The sequence below is a fragment of the Delphinapterus leucas genome, chromosome 1, assembly GCF_059928025.1.
Source record: "Delphinapterus leucas isolate spDelLeu-1000000601 "Yukka" chromosome 1, BTC_Dleu_Yukka2, whole genome shotgun sequence".
NCBI classification, from domain to species: Eukaryota; Metazoa; Chordata; class Mammalia; order Artiodactyla; family Monodontidae; genus Delphinapterus; species Delphinapterus leucas.
The window spans coordinates 146,513,463-146,529,184 of record NC_143129.1 but is presented as its reverse complement, the minus strand read 5'-3'; the positions used below and the strand labels follow the sequence as shown (position 1 = coordinate 146,529,184).

General features: G+C 39.7%; 1 protein-coding gene across 3 annotated transcripts in view; it reads left to right on the top strand.

Annotated features, from left to right (window-relative positions):
- The window catches only part of ZYG11B (zyg-11 family member B, cell cycle regulator), a 78,084-nt gene that overhangs the window by 27,144 nt on the left and 35,218 nt on the right, over positions 1-15,722 (top strand). For all 3 annotated transcript variants that reach the window (XM_022575704.2, XM_022575703.2, XM_089922535.1), the window contains 2 exons: positions 2,318-3,072; positions 13,426-13,566. In XM_022575704.2, coding sequence (XP_022431412.1) covers positions 2,318-3,072; positions 13,426-13,566 — 896 coding nt within the window. The remainder of the gene's footprint in view (positions 1-2,317; positions 3,073-13,425; positions 13,567-15,722) is intronic.

Below are 15,722 nucleotides of genomic sequence, written 5' to 3'. Positions count from 1 at the left end.
CAGGCTTCAGTAGTTGTGGCATGCGGGCTCAGTAGTTGCGGCTCATGGGCTCTAGAGTGCAGGCTCAGTAGTTGTGGCGCATGGGCTTAGTTGCTCCGCTGCACAAGGGATCTTCCCAGACCAGGGCTCAAACCCGTGTCCCCTGCATTGACACGCGGATTCTTAACCACTGCACCACCAGGGAAGCCCTCCCTTTGGTTCTTCTTTATATCTTCTATTTCTTTTTTGAGGCTTTTTGTTTTCCATTTGTTTCAAGCATGTTTGTAATTGCACACTTTAGCTTTTTTATGATGGTTCCTTTAAGATCTTCATAAAATAATTGTAACATTTCTGTTATTTCAGTGTTGACATCTATAGATTGTCTTTTTTCAGTTTGAGATTGTACTGGTCCTTTGTATGATGAGTGAATTTTTATTGAAATCTGGACATTTTGGAGACTACTGTTTTGGAGACTACATGACACTACTGTTTTAGTCTGTGTTTCTGACACCACTTTAGCAGTGGAAGGTGGAGGCACTGCCTTGTTATCGCCAGATTGGGATGATATTCTGGTTCCCCACTTGACTTCTGTTGACACCCAAGACTTGGGGCTCCTCATTATTGCTGTGCAGGGGATTGGCGTTCTGTTTCCCCACTAGGTCTCTACTGATACTGCCCTAGCTGACGGAGGTATGAGTACCTCATTTCTCTTCTTCAGTTGGCCTCCACTGACAGCATGTTGGGGTGAGGTGACCTCATTACTTACTGTTGGGCAGTGATGAAGTCTCGACTCTCTACTAGGCTTCCTTTGATACCACTCCAGCACTGAGGGGGAGGAGCACCTCATTACTGCCAGATGGACGTGAAAGTCCTGGCTCCCTACTCAGCCTTCTGTAACACCTCCCTGTGGGGAGACTGGGGCAACTAGTTACAGCAAGATTGAAAGTCTAGGTTCCCCTCTTGGCATTTGCTGGTGTGAATGAGGGTGTGGCCACAGTTTTTTCTTTGGTGTTTGACTGAAGTAAAGTAGTTACTGTCTAAAAGTTGCCTGCCTTGCTAGGCTGCCCCATTCCTGATACTTTGGCTAGAGTGAGCAGATTTTGGGGGGGAGCTACTTTTGTGTGTGCTTGTTGGTATTTACCAATTGTCCACTTCTTTGACTTTAAGCCTGGGATGTATGGTGCAAGGAAAAAACCCAGTATCCAATGTATTGTTCTTTGTGTCCCAAGACCCCTAGCTGGTCTGGTTTCTTCTCTTCACCTTTCAGAGTGATCTAGCCTCATTTCTTTTCTCTTCCCACTTCCATACTTAAATTTCCAGAAATGTACCATGTTCTCACTCATATCTAGGTTTTCCCCTATAATTCTTTTTCCTCTCTTTACCAGGGAGACACCTTATAGCTCTGTTTCTTATGTTCAAGCAGTGTAGAACTACTTGTTGTTTTCTAACTGTGTGCTGGGCTTTCACATCTCTAAGGCTGTTTTTTTTTTTTTTCTATTTTTTAAATTGAGATATAATTGACACGTAACATTATATTAGTTTCAGGTGTACAGCATAATGATTTGCCATAGGTATTCTAAGGCTTTGTTGATGCTGTTTATTCTTCATTTAATTCCCCTCACCTTCTTTCTCTATCTTTGAACTTTTCCTTCATCTTTGAAGGACTTTCTCAAAGATCGCCTTTTCCATGAAGTCTTTTTCAGATCTCCAGGCATCATGGATTATTTCCTTTTCTTTGCTTTCATGATACTTTGTACTTGGCTCTGGTATACCATTGGCTAGATCTAGGCACATAGCCCCATCTAAGTCCAAGGGTAGGTTGGGAAACGTAGTTGTCCGTGTGTCCAGGAAGGGGAGGAGAACCAGATGTTAATAAATATCAGTAGTGTCTACCACAGTCCTGATTCTGCCATGTGCTATTTCTGTGCTCTTGGAAGGCCACTTTTTTTTTTTTTTTTTTTTTTTTTTTTCAGTACGCGGGCCTCTCACTGTTGTGGCCTCTCCCGTTGCGGAGCGCAGACTCCGGACTCACGGGCTCAGCGGCCATGGCTCACGGGCCCAGCCACTCTGTGGCATGTGGGATCTTCCCAGAACGGGGCACGAACCCATGTCTCCTGCATCGGCAGGCAGACTCTCAACCACTGTGCCACCAGGGAAGCCCGGAAGGCCACTTTTTTGAACCCCAGTTTACTCATCTATAAATTGTAGATAATCATATTCTTACCTCACTGAATTGTTATGTCAGTTAAATGAAATATTGTTACATGGGAGTGCTTTGGAAATTTTAGCTATCCTTTAACCGTTTTTTGAAGTTAAAATGTTGCTTGTTTTTTCCTAGGTCTCCTGAATGATGCAACTGTAGGTATTTTTAGGGGCAACCAGATGCGCTTAAAACGAGCTTGCATTCGCAAAGCCAAGATCTCTGCCGTTGCGTTCCGGAAAGCCTTCTGCCACCACAAGTTAGTGGAACTTGATGCCACAGGTGTGAATGCTGATATCACAATTACAGACATTATCAGTGGGCTTGGCAGTAACAAATGGATCCAGCAAAATCTCCAGTGCCTAGTGCTGAATTCATTAACTCTCTCACTCGAAGATCCTTATGAACGGTGCTTTAGCCGGCTTTCTGGCCTTCGAGCATTAAGCATCACCAACGTTCTCTTTTATAATGAAGACCTGGCTGAAGTTGCCTCATTGCCAAGATTAGAGAGCCTGGATATTTCTAACACCTCGATCACAGACATCACGGCTCTGCTGGCCTGCAAAGACCGACTCAAGTCTCTAACCATGCATCACTTGAAATGTTTAAAAATGACAACTACCCAGATACTGGATGTTGTTCGGGAACTAAGACATCTGAATCATCTTGATATTTCAGATGATAAACAGTTTACATCAGACATAGCTCTTCGATTACTAGAACAAAAGGACATCCTGCCCAACCTCGTCTCCCTGGATGTCTCTGGGAGGAAGCATGTGACAGATAAAGCTGTCGAAGCCTTTATACAACAACGGCCCAGCATGCAGTTTGTAGGTTTGCTGGCCACTGACGCTGGCTACTCTGAATTCCTCACAGGCGAAGGACATTTGAAGGTTAGACTTTAAAAATATATTCCTTTGTCTGGCTCACCAATGTTTTAGTTGCATAAGACTCCATTAAGGTGAATGTCTAATAACACATGGAACATGTTCATGAAACAGGACATTATGTAGTGGAAAGGGCTTGCTTTAGAGTTAGAGTCCTAATTAAAATCCAGCTTACTTGCTTCACAACCCAGAGCAAGCTATGCTGTAACTTTTTTGAATTTACATTTATTTATAAAATAGATATGATTCGTACCTTGCAAAATTCTTCTGAAGATTAATAATTATATATGTAAAGTGAAAGTCATATAGTAGGCCCTGGATAAATGATAGTTCACATGATGATAATGTTTAGATATTTTGAACCACTTAAACATACCATTTCTAAAGGATCACTTCAAAGAAACTAGGGATGCTCCTTGTTGAATTGAGTATCTGATGGGAGAGCAAGTTCTCCAAGGAGATGTCTATTGTAGAAATGGTAAAATTTTGTTTTTCTTAAGGTTTCTCATGCCTAATTGTTTAAATTCCGTTTAGGAAACATCTGTTGGACTTGGTACAGCTTGGGATTCAAAGATGAAAAAGATATAGGATTTGCCTCCAAGGAGCCTGATGGTAGTAGTGATGTTATAACTATAAAGCCAAGGATCAGTGTAGTTGCTGTAAGAAAGTAGGAGAAATTTTTTCTAGCTGGAGAATTTTAGACTTGATAGAAGATGGTATCTGAATCAGACTTTGAAGGATAGAATTATAACAAGTTAAGGAAAACTAATATTCTTCTAACATACATTGTATCCTATATGTGCTTTATATTGTATATGCTAATATCTATAGATAGATATTAACTCTATTTTATAGGTGAGAAACAGAGTCATAGAAATTACATGATTTACTTTTTTTTGTGTGTGTGTGTGCTACGCGGGCCTCTCACTGTTGTGGCCTCCCCCGTTGCGGGGCACAGGCCCCGGACGCGCAGGCTCAGCAGCCATGGCTCACGAACCTAGCCGCTCCACGGCATGTGGGATCTTCCCGGACCGGGGCACAAACCCGTGTCCCCTGCATAGGCAGGAGGACTCTCAACCACTGCGCCACCAGGGAAGCCCATGATTTACTATTAGTTAGAACCAACATTTGGATCTACATCTGTCTAATTCCAGAGCCCCATTTTTCTTCCCCTACTTCCTATACCGCTTAAGCAGAAGTATCATTTGATCCTACCAGGGGCAGAGTCAGGGATGGCCTAGAAATGAATACTGTGACCAAAATTACAAGGTATCTTTTTTGAGCATTATTTTATTTATTTTTTATAGAAGTATAGTTGATTTACAATGTTGTATTAGTTTCTTATATACAGCAAAGTAATTCTTTTTTATATTCTTTTCCATTATGGTTTATTACAGGATATTGAATATAGTTCCCTGTGTTATATAATAGGACCTTGTTGTTTATCTATTTTATATATAGTAGTTTGTATCTGCTAATCCCAAACTCTTAATTTATCCCTCCCTCTTTCCCCTTTGAAAACCATAAATTTGTTTTCTATGTCTGTGAGTCTGTTTCTGTTTCATACATAAGTTCATTTTTCTCATATTTTTTTAAAATAAATTTATTTTATTTTATTTTTTGGCTGCGTTGGGTCTTCATTGCTGTGCGCAGGCTTTCTCTAGTTGCAGCGAGCGAGGGTTACTCTTCATTGCTGTGCACGGGCTTCTCATTGCAGTGGCTTCTCTTGTTGCGGAGCATGGGCTCTAGGCATGCGGGCTTCAGTAGTTGTGGCACGTGGGCTCAGTAGTTGTGGCTCGCAGGCTCTAGAGTGCAGGGTCAGTAGTTATGGTGCACGGGCTTAGTTGCTCTGCAGAATGTGGGATCTTCCTGGACCAGGGCTTGAACCTGTGTCCCCTGCATTGGCATTTGGACTCTTAACCACTGCACCACCACGGAAGCCCCTGTCTCATATTTTAGATTCCACATATAAGTGATATATGCTATTTGCCTTTGTCTGTCTGACTTACTTCACTTAGTATAATAATCTGTAGGTCCATCCATGTTGCTGCAAATGGCAATATTTCTTTCTTTTTTATGGCTGAGTAGTATTCTATCGTGTATATATACCACATCTTCTTAATCTATTCTTCTGTTGATGGACATTTAGATTGCTTCCATATCTTGGCTATTGTAAAATAGTGCTGCTGTGAGCATTGTGGTGCATGTATCTTTTCGAATTATAGTTTTCTCCAGTTATATGCCCAGGAGTGGGATTGCTGGATCATATGGTAACAGTATTTTTAGTATTTTAAGGAACCTCCATACTGTTTTCCATAGTGACTACACCAATTTACATTCCTACCAACAGTGTAGGAGGGTTCCTTTTTTTGGTGCAACCATTATTGATCTCAAAAAAGGAGAAGGAAAGTTTAGTTATAAACATTTTAAAACATTTCAGTTCTTAGATTATTTGTAAATGTAGACTTTAAAAAATAGAATGTAAGAAATTATTTTGAGTCACTCTTTTTTATTCATTCAATAAATATTTTATTCAGTGCATACTCTGAACTGTGCTGGACATGGGGATTTGATGGTGAGGCAAAACAGGCATGCTCTTGCCCTCATGGAGCTTGTAATTTAGTGAGGGAGTCAAACAATGAAGTTTCATATGTCATGGATATATGCTTTAAATATATTTATATTTCATATACATATTTTTTTGTATTTTATTTATTCATTTATTTATTTATTGGCTGCATTGGGTCTTCGTTGCTGCGTGCAGGCTTTCTCTAGTTGTGGTGAGTGGGGGCTACTGTTCGTTGCAGTGCGTGGGCTTCTCATTGCGGTGGCTTCTGTTGTTGCGGAGCACGGGCTCTAGGCACGTGGGCTTCCGTAGTTGTGGCTCGCAGGCTCTAGAGTGCAGGCTCAGTAGTTGTGGCACATGGGCTTAGTTGCTCCATGGCATGTGGGATCTTCCCAGACTAGGGCTCGAACCCGTGTGCCCTGCATTGGCAGGCGGATTCTTAACCACTGAGCCACCAGGGAAGTCCTCATATACATATATTAACATATAATATGCATACATACATATGCTTTAAACTGCATAGTGCTAAGAATCTAGAAGATATACAATACTACTTTTGAGAATGTTTAACAGAGAGACTCGACTTAGTTTAAGGCTTCTCTGAGGACTTGATGAATGAGTGAAGATCTTATGGATGAGTAGCTTGGTAGAGGAAATTCCAGGCAGCGAGAATGATATATGCAAAAGATGTGTGGTAGGAAGGAGCATGGTACATCCAAGGAACTGCAAGAAGGCCACTGTGGCTAGAGTTCCAGCGTAAGAAGTTGAAGTTGCAGAGTGATAAAGTGAGGCTGGAGAAGTAGGTGCCTGGGCCAGATTTCGCAAGGTCACGTAAGACAGGTGCAGGGCAGCAAGAAGTTTGAGGAACTTACATACAACTTGTTATGGAACAAGATAGATTTCTAGCACAGGGCTTGTTGGTAAAGGAAATATAAACATGTAAATTACTATTTTAGTGTTACTTAACTCCCTAAGAAGTGGGTCAGACAGTAAAGAACTGTAAAAAATCAAAGGGAAAGAATTCTTATCTCTGTGTACTGGGAGTTTCGGAAGGATTTCCCAGAAGAGGTGAGCTTGACCTGTGTCCTGAAGGATGAAAGGAAAGTGTCCCTAGTACACTGCACAAAATAATCTTCTCAAGGCAAAGATCCTCTAATAGTTGTGATTCCTGAGCAGTACAATTTTTACTGATTGTTCTTACCACCAACAGACCCTAGAGTGAATTAGCCTGAGTTTTTTTTTTTGCAGTACGCGGGCCTCTCACTGTTGTGGCCTCTCCCGTTATGGAGCACAGGCTCCGGACGCGCAGGCTCAGCGACCATGGCTCACGGGCCTAGCCGCTCCGCAGCATGTGGGATCCTCCGGGACTGGGGCACGAACCCGCGTCCCTTGCATCGGCAGGTGGACTCTCAACCACTGTGCCACCAGGGAAGCCCTAGCCTAAGTTTTTTAGTTGAGGCTAGTAGGCCATCTGTGTTCCACAATGCCTCTGTGAAACAAGTTTGATTTCACAAATGGAACTGTTATTACTTTGAAATCTTGGCTTTAGGAAACACCTACTTTATTTGCTATCATCTAGTTTCTACCTCTGTAAACATTGAAGCAGTGATTCTCAGCCTTGACTGTAATTAAAATTACCTGGAGTGTAATTATTTGAGATGAAGGATGTGTTAACTAACCACATCATGGTAATCATTTTGCAATATTTACATGTATCAACTCATATTTTACACATTAAACTTACATGATGTATTTGTGATATATGCATTATAATATAAATCTTGGTAAAGCTGGAAAAAAATTTTAATTAAAAAAAATCATCTGAGGAACTTGAGCAATTAAATCAGAACCACAGGGAGGTGGGACCCAGACATCAGTATTTTTTAAGGCTCCTTGGGTGATTGTAATATGCAGCTAAAGTGGAGAATCATTGTTTTAAAATAATTTTTTAAAAATAGAGATCATTGGAACTTTGTCCTTTATTCAACTATACACAAAAGTTGATGTTTATTTTTTTTTCAATAGTTATCTGTTTTATATGTATTAGTGTATATATGTCAATCCCAATCTCCCAATTCATCCCACCCCTCCTTTCCCACCTTGGTGTCCATACGTTTGTTCTCTACATCTGTGTCTCTGTTTCTGCCTTGCAGACAGGTTCATCTGTACCATTTTTCTAGATTCCACATATATGCGTTAATATACAATATTTGTTTTTCTCTTTCTGACTTACTTCACTCTGTATGACAGTCTCTAGGTCCATCCATGTCTCTATAAATGACCCAATTTCGTTCCTTTTTATGGCTGAGTAATATTCCATTGTATGTATGTACCACATCTTCTTTATCCATTTGTCTGTTGATGGGCATTTATGTTGCTTCCATGACCTGGCTATTGTAAATAGAGCTGCAATGAACATTTTGGTACATGACTCTTTTTGTTTTTTTTTGTTTGTTTGTTTGTTTTTTTAAACATCTTTATTGGGGTATAATTGCTTTACAATGGTGTGTTAGTTTCTGCTTTATAACAAAGTGAATCAGTTATACATATACATATGTTCCCATATGTCTTCCCTCTTGCGTCTCCCTCCCTCCCACTCTCCCTATCCCACCCCTCCAGGCTGTCACAAAGCACCGAGCTAATATCCCTGTGCCTTGCGGCTGCTTCCCCCTAGCTATCTACCTTACTACGTTTGTTAGTGTGTATATGTCCATGACTCTCTCTCGCCCTGTCAAAGCTCACCCTTCCCCCTCCCCATATCCTCAAGTCCGTTCTCCAGTAGGTCTACGTCTTTATTCCTGTCTTACCCCTAGGTTCTTCATGACATTTTTTTTTCCCTTAAATTCCATATATATGTGTTAGCATACGGTATTTGTCTTTTTCTTTCTGACTTACTTCACTCTGTATGACAGACTCTAGGTCTATCCATCTCATTACAAATAGCTCAATTTCATTTCTTTTTAAGGCTGAGTAATATTCCATTGTATATGTGTGCCACATCTTCTTTATCCATTCATCCGATGATGGGCGCTTAGGTTGTTTCCATCTCCGGGCTATTGTAAATAGAGCTGCAATGAACATTTTGGTACATGACTCTTTTTGGATTATGGTTTTCTCAGGGTATATGCCCAGTAGTGGGATTGCTGGGTCATATGGTAATTCTATTTTTAGTTTTTTAAGGAACCTCCATACTGTTCTCCATAGTGGCTGTATCAATTTACATTCCCACCAACAGTGCAAGAGGGTTCCCTATTCTCCACACCCTCTCCAGCATTTATTATTTGTAGATATTTTGATGATGGCCATTCTGACCGGTGTGAGATGATATCTTATTGGAGTTTAGATTTGCATTTCTCTAATAATTAGTAATGTTGAGCATCTTTTCATGTACCTCTTGGCCAAAAATTTGATGTTTCTTTTCAACTATTTGTTTGACTACTAATTTGAGAGCTGAAAAATAATAGGTCATGTTAAGGGAAGAGAGCTGAGATTGCTTTGTCTCCTTTTTTAGGATTTTCCAAGTTAGCAAAGTTGATGAAAATCTTGTCTGAAATGATTGTCTTAGTATTGTGATGCTTTAAATTAAACTAGTTTAGGTTGACATTTTTGGCTTTATATGTTTTTTAGACCACACTGAAAGATGCAGGAAATAGAGACAGTGTGACTCCCCAGTATTCCTTATGAGGCATTATATTATACTGTTAGTGGGTGGTTATAAGAACAAAAGTTTTGTTTTTTTCCACTTTCGTATATATTATTTATTTTGATCTCTTGACTCTGTGTGGGAAGTATTGTCCTCAGTGGGAGGGAATGGCTTTCTTAAGGGTCACAGCCAGCTGATGAGCCTGGTATGTGTCCTTTCTACTACATCTCATTGCCTATATTTGAGAATCTTAGTTCTTTCCTTTACTCTCTGTTTCTAGTCCCAACACAGATGGTTTTCTTACCACAGAATTACCAACTCTGTCATCTCTGTTTCCCTACCCAATTTATTCATCTGTAAGCATCAGTTTCTTGAACCTTCCACTTCTCCACAATTAGGACTCTTATGTTTTTTGGCTGCCTCATTCCTAGACTCTGGGGTTATTTACCAAGCTGTGGTTCCCAGTTCCTGAGAATCACTGGTTGTGTGCTAAACCCAATATTCTCAGTTGTCATCTTATTTGATCTAAAGTGGCATTTGACACAGTTGATCTTGTCCTCCTTCTTGAAATACTTTTTTTACTTAGTTCCTAGGATATCAGACTTGTCTTGTTTTTTTCCCTACTTTTTGGACTCACCCTCAATTTTCTTTATTGGTTCTTCCTAATCTCCCAGGACCTAAACCTATATGCTGATGACTCCTAAATTTATATCTCTAGCCTAGACTTGTCCCTTGAGAACTAAGACTCTTATATTAAACTGCAGTAATCAACATCCAGTGAAGGTACATATAAGTTTTTTTAAGCAAAGGAGTCAATCCATTTTAAAAAACTCTAAGAACTTTTTAAAGATGTCTGAGCTAAGGCCTCTGCCCTTGAGGAATTCTAGTCTCGTGGAGAGGAGGCAGACCAATTTAAAAATAGCTTTAATCCATTGTAAGAAATGCTATAATAGGGTTATATACTGAGTGCTACAAGAAAGTTTTTCCTTAGAATATACATTTTAGTTTTAATCCATATATTAAATATTAATAAGGCTTAATTTAGTGGTTAGGGATATTTTCTCTGTTTTAAATTGTTTGCAGAAACTAGTGCATACAGACACTTGTTTGTTTTGTTTTGTTTGTTTTTTTTTTGATCTAGCATACGAAATTGATTGAATTGAAGATGCATTTAGTTTGGGGAGCCAGATTGCTTGATTTGAGGGTTTATCACTGGCTAGAGAAGTGTTGATCACTGAATAAACATACAGGCAATGAAATTTGGTTTAGAGTATTTACATTCCAGTAACAAAAGTTCTTTAATTTTGGGCTTCCCTGGTGGCGCAGTGGTTGAGAGTCCACCTGCCGATGCAGGGGACACAGGTTTGTGCCCCGGTTTGGGAAGATCCTACATGCCGCGGAGCGGCTGGGCCCGTGAGCCACGGCCGCTGAGCCTGCGCGTCCAGAGCCTGTGCTCCGCAACGGGAGAGGCCACAACAGTGAGAGGCCCGTGTACCACAAAAAAAAAAAGAAAAAGTTCTTTAATTTTATATTTAAAGGTAACTTGAGGTTACATTTCATGTAAGTTAATATAAAGCTGTTGGAATCAACCAAATGTGGACTGATGAATTCTGATGAAGTTATTGTTAATGTGTTTTCCCTCATACAATCTTTTTTATCTCATGTAATAATTCAGTGTCTTTCCAAATCTAAGAAAATCTAAGAAAAAGTTCAGGGTGATTCCAAAAGAACTGAACACTTGGAAAGTTTTTATTATTCAATAACTGCTTATATATGTGAATACATAGTCAAGACCAATGTTTATGTATGTATATTATACATAAATAGTTTAAAAAGCATTTTGTAAAGAAACTTCCACTGTTATTCCTATAATCTTACAGATGCTCAAAACGTGCCTTTGTGTCACTTGGTACACATCTGTACTGTAGTCTAATTCTTATTAGACCTTTGTAGCATATCCTATCAGTGTTTGAAATGTCAGCCATGATGCAGCCCTTCATTTCCTCAAAGCTGCATATTCCTGCCTGAATACTCTATGTTCATATAAAACCTAGTTACTGTGTAATATATTTTAAAAGTGTTTATTTTTGTGTCACCTTTTATAATGGTACTGCCAAAAAAAGACAGTCTTCCACCTTAATGAGAAGATTCTCTCTCTCTGAACAGCAGGGTTTTGGGTTTTGTTTTTGTTTTTTTGTGTGTTTTTTTACCTCTTTGTAAAATAAGACAGATGCAAAGACCATAAATAACAAATGTATACCTTAATGAGTGAAAATAAGGTGAACACACTTGAAACCATCACTCAGGCTAATAAATAGAACTTGTCAGCTACAAGCTGATCACAACTCCCTCCTTCCCCACAAAAGTAATCTCTGTCCAGACTTTAATGATAATCATGTCCTTGCTCTTTTAAATAGTTTATCATCCAACTGTTTACCTTTAGTCACTTAATCTTACCCATTTTTCAAAATTATATGTCTTTTGAGTATCTTTTATAAGTTCCCTCTCCATCCCTTTCCTTTCCTTATAATTTGTGTATTAACGAATCCAGCCCTTTGATTTGTAGAGTCTCCCTCAACCTGGGTTTTCTTGATTGTATGCTTGTAGTGCATGTTTCACTGACTTTGTATTTTCTGCAGATTGGTAGTTGGATTTAGTGACTTAATCAAACTCATGTTTTATCCCTTTGGCAGGACCCTCAGGTGTTACGCTCTTTCATTAAGGAAGTACATAATGTCTGGTTGTTTTTCTTTCCGTGATTTTTAGCAGTTGTTGACACTCAACACCTAGTTATTCATTGGAGATCATGGTGATATTCTAGAAGTTTCTTTTTTTTTTAAGAGTTTTGTTTATTTATTTTTGGCTGCATCGGGTGTTCATTGCTGTGCATGGGGTTCTTTAGTTGTGGCGAGCGGGGGCTACTCTTCGTTGCAGTGCACAGGCTTCTCATTGCAGTGGCTTCTCTTGTTGCGGGGCACGGGCTGTAGGCACGCAGGCTTCAGTAATTGTGGCATGCAGGCTCAGTAGTTGTGGCTCACGGGGTCTAGAGCTCAGGCTCAGTAGTTGTGGCGCACAGGCTTAGTTGTTCCACCTCATTTGGGATCTTCCCAGACCAGGGCTCGAACCCATGTCCCCTGCATTGGCAGGCGGATTCTTAACCACTGCGCCACCAGGGAAGCCCTCTTTTTTTACTCATTAGTTGGATTACTTTTCTAAAAAGCCACTTCCTGTTAATATACATTTCATTACCCAATGGTATATGAACCACAGTTTAAGGATATTAACCTGTATAAATGGGAAATTCCTAGATAAACTTACTTTTGAACAGCACCTCTTGATGCTGAGTGGGAGCTTGATAAATCTGGGAAAATTAATTAATACATTTATTTGATAAGTATTTATTGAGTGCTTATTATGAGCCACACACAATGCTCCCTGTTGAGGTACAGTGGTGAATAGGTCAGTCTGCTAGGGGGGTCATGATAATGGCTATGAAGGAGGTGTTTCAAGGGAGACCTGATTTAGATTGGTGGGTCAGAGAAGGCCTTTCTAGAGAAGTGTCGTTTAACTTGAAATGGGAAGGATGACTAGAAATTCGGTAGAGAAAGAGAGGAAGATTTCACTCAGAGAGGATATTATATTTAGTAGCCTTTTCCTGGGAAAGAGCTTGGCTTATTGAAAGATCAGAAAGAAAGGCCACTGTAGGGTGCGGGGGAGGGATAGATTGGGAGTTTGGGATTGACATGTACACACTGCTATAAAAATAAAAAAAACATAAAAGAAAGGCCACTGTAGTTATAATATTGTGAGTTAAGGGGAAAGGGTTACCTTAAGAGGCAGTAGGAGCCTAATCATGGGTAGTAAGACCTTATAAATAGTGTTACATATCTTGAGATTTATTTTAGGTACAGTATAGAAAATTTTACCCATAGACTTATAGTAGGGTCTTAGCCTATCTAATATACATCTCTTTAGCATATGTACACCTCCGTAGGATGACTTTTCTGGATGGATTGGAAAGTGATCATTCCCATTTGTTTCAGGCTTTGCAAAGCTACCGTGGATGCCATCCACACAAATGATGTTTGGATAGAGACAGTTAGAGGGTTGAAAAGAATCCTAAAAACTCATCTTCTGTCTATGTTCAAAGGTGTCTGGAGAAGCCAATGAAACTCAGATTGCAGAAGCATTGAAGCGGTACAGTGAACGGGCATTCTTTGTCCGGGAAGCTCTATTTCACCTTTTTAGCCTGACTCATGTGATGGAAAAAACAAAACCAGAAATTTTAAAGGTAAGAATAAGAAACTGCATATGAGAAATTAGAAATTGTCTTCCTAGATAGATGATGGTTTTGTGAAGAAACTTAGTGAAAATTTGCATTTAGTTTGTTTTTTTGTAATGGGGTTGATAATGTATAATTTCAGTTATTAGCCATAAATGAGAATGAGAGGAGGTAGTTCCATAGTGTTACTGAAGTTTTATAGTAGTCTCACTTAAGCAATATAAATGCCTTCAAGTTCATATTTAACTATCTAAAACCAGTAATCACTGTGATATGTTTTCACCAGCTATAGTAGAAAATGGAATATATGACTGGAATCAGGACACTGCTTTGTATATTACCCCTGTATTGCTTCCATATAGGCTTTTTAAAGAAATACAATATTGGAATTTTATAAGGTTCATAAATTTTCCATGCAATTTATGAACCTCCTGTGCTTTTGTAACTAATCTGCGTTATTCCTCAATTAAGATATTTTAACCAGGACAGCTTTTGAAAGGCAAGAAAGGAGGATTCTTAATTTTGTTGATTACTTAGGGCATTGTTTGTCAGAATGTGGTCCTCTATCCATCAGAAGTCTGGGATACTGCTTATTTTAAGAAGCATATTTGTGAGAGGCTTCCCTGGCGGTCCAGTGGCTGAGACTTTGCCTTCTGATGCAGTGGGTGCGGGTTCAATCCCTGGTTGGGGAGCTAAGATCCCACATGCCTCGTGGCCAAAAAAACAAAACATAAAACAGAAGCAATATTGTAACAAATTCGGTAAAGACTTTGAAAATGGTCCACATCAAAAAAAATCTTGAAAAGGGGCTTCCCTGGTGGTGTAATGGTTAAGAATCCACCTGTCAATGCAGGGGACAAGGGTTCGAGCCCTGGTCCGGGAAGATCCCACATGCCACAGAGCAACTAAGCCCCTGTGCCACATCTACTGAGCCTGCGCTCTAGAGCCCGCGAGCCACAACTACTGAAGCCTGCACGCCTAGAGCCTGTGCTCCACAACAAGAGAAGCCCCCGCTCGCTGCAACTAGAGAAAGCCAGCGCGCAGCAACGAAGACCCAACGCAGCCAAAAAATATATAAATAAATAAATTAATTAAATAAATCTTTAAAAAAATAAAATAAAAAGTATATTTGTGAACCTCATGCCAAGAAATTTAGATTCAATAGGGCTGGGTACAGGAATTATAAGGAAAATTAGAGTACCTCAGGAATTCGTGAGGTACAGGAATCTGCATTTTAATAATCCCCCAAGATAATCCTTATGCACATTCAGTTTAGAAACCAATGAGTATAGGACTATATTAAATTTGATACCTCGTTTAGTGGGCATGACAATCCCAAGAGATAAGTTTTATCTCCTGTTTTACAGATTATGTACCTGAGGGTCTGTGAGGTTAAGTAACAGAAAGTTAGTGTCAGAGCCAGAAATGCCTTAACCTCCCAGTTTCTTAGATTTTGAGAATGGGGTGTTTGGAAAGGAACCAGTAACATTTAAGTCCTAAGGTGTTATCCCCAACATCTGTCACCTCCTATGTACATACCAGAGGATGTTGGCACTTGGTATATGCATTATCATTTTTTGGTTTTGGTTACTGTGAACCTGAGTAACAAAGGACCAGACCTCTAGTCCTGATCTGAAATATTTACTCATTCATTCATTCATTCATTTAGAGAATGATGCAGAGAGAAATGTGATTCTTGCAAAGGAGAGCAAAGAAAAAAGGTGGTAGCTGGCTGAAGAAGTGTGTGGTTTGTTTTTTTTTTTTCTTTTTTTGGATGGGAGAAAAAAATAGCTTGTTTGTATGCTGATATTAATGATCCAGTACAGAATAAAAAATTGATACAGGAGTGAAAGGGGAGAACAGCTGAAGCAGTGTCCTTGAGTAGACAAGAAGGGAAGAATCTAGCATATAAGTGGAGGGATTACCTTTAGAGAGGAGCCCCAAAAGGTCATTTATGGTAACAGGCAGGAAGACAGCATATGCACATGTATATGCTGGTAAGGAGGTACATGTGGAAGTGAGAATCTGAAGTTCTTTATGATTGATTCTGTTTTCTCAAGGTAACTGGAAGCAAGGTCTTCAGCCAATAGTGAGGAATGGGGAGGATTTGTTGGGGATTTGAGGAGAGAGGAAAAGGAGAGAAGTAGTTATGTCAGCCAGAGGGA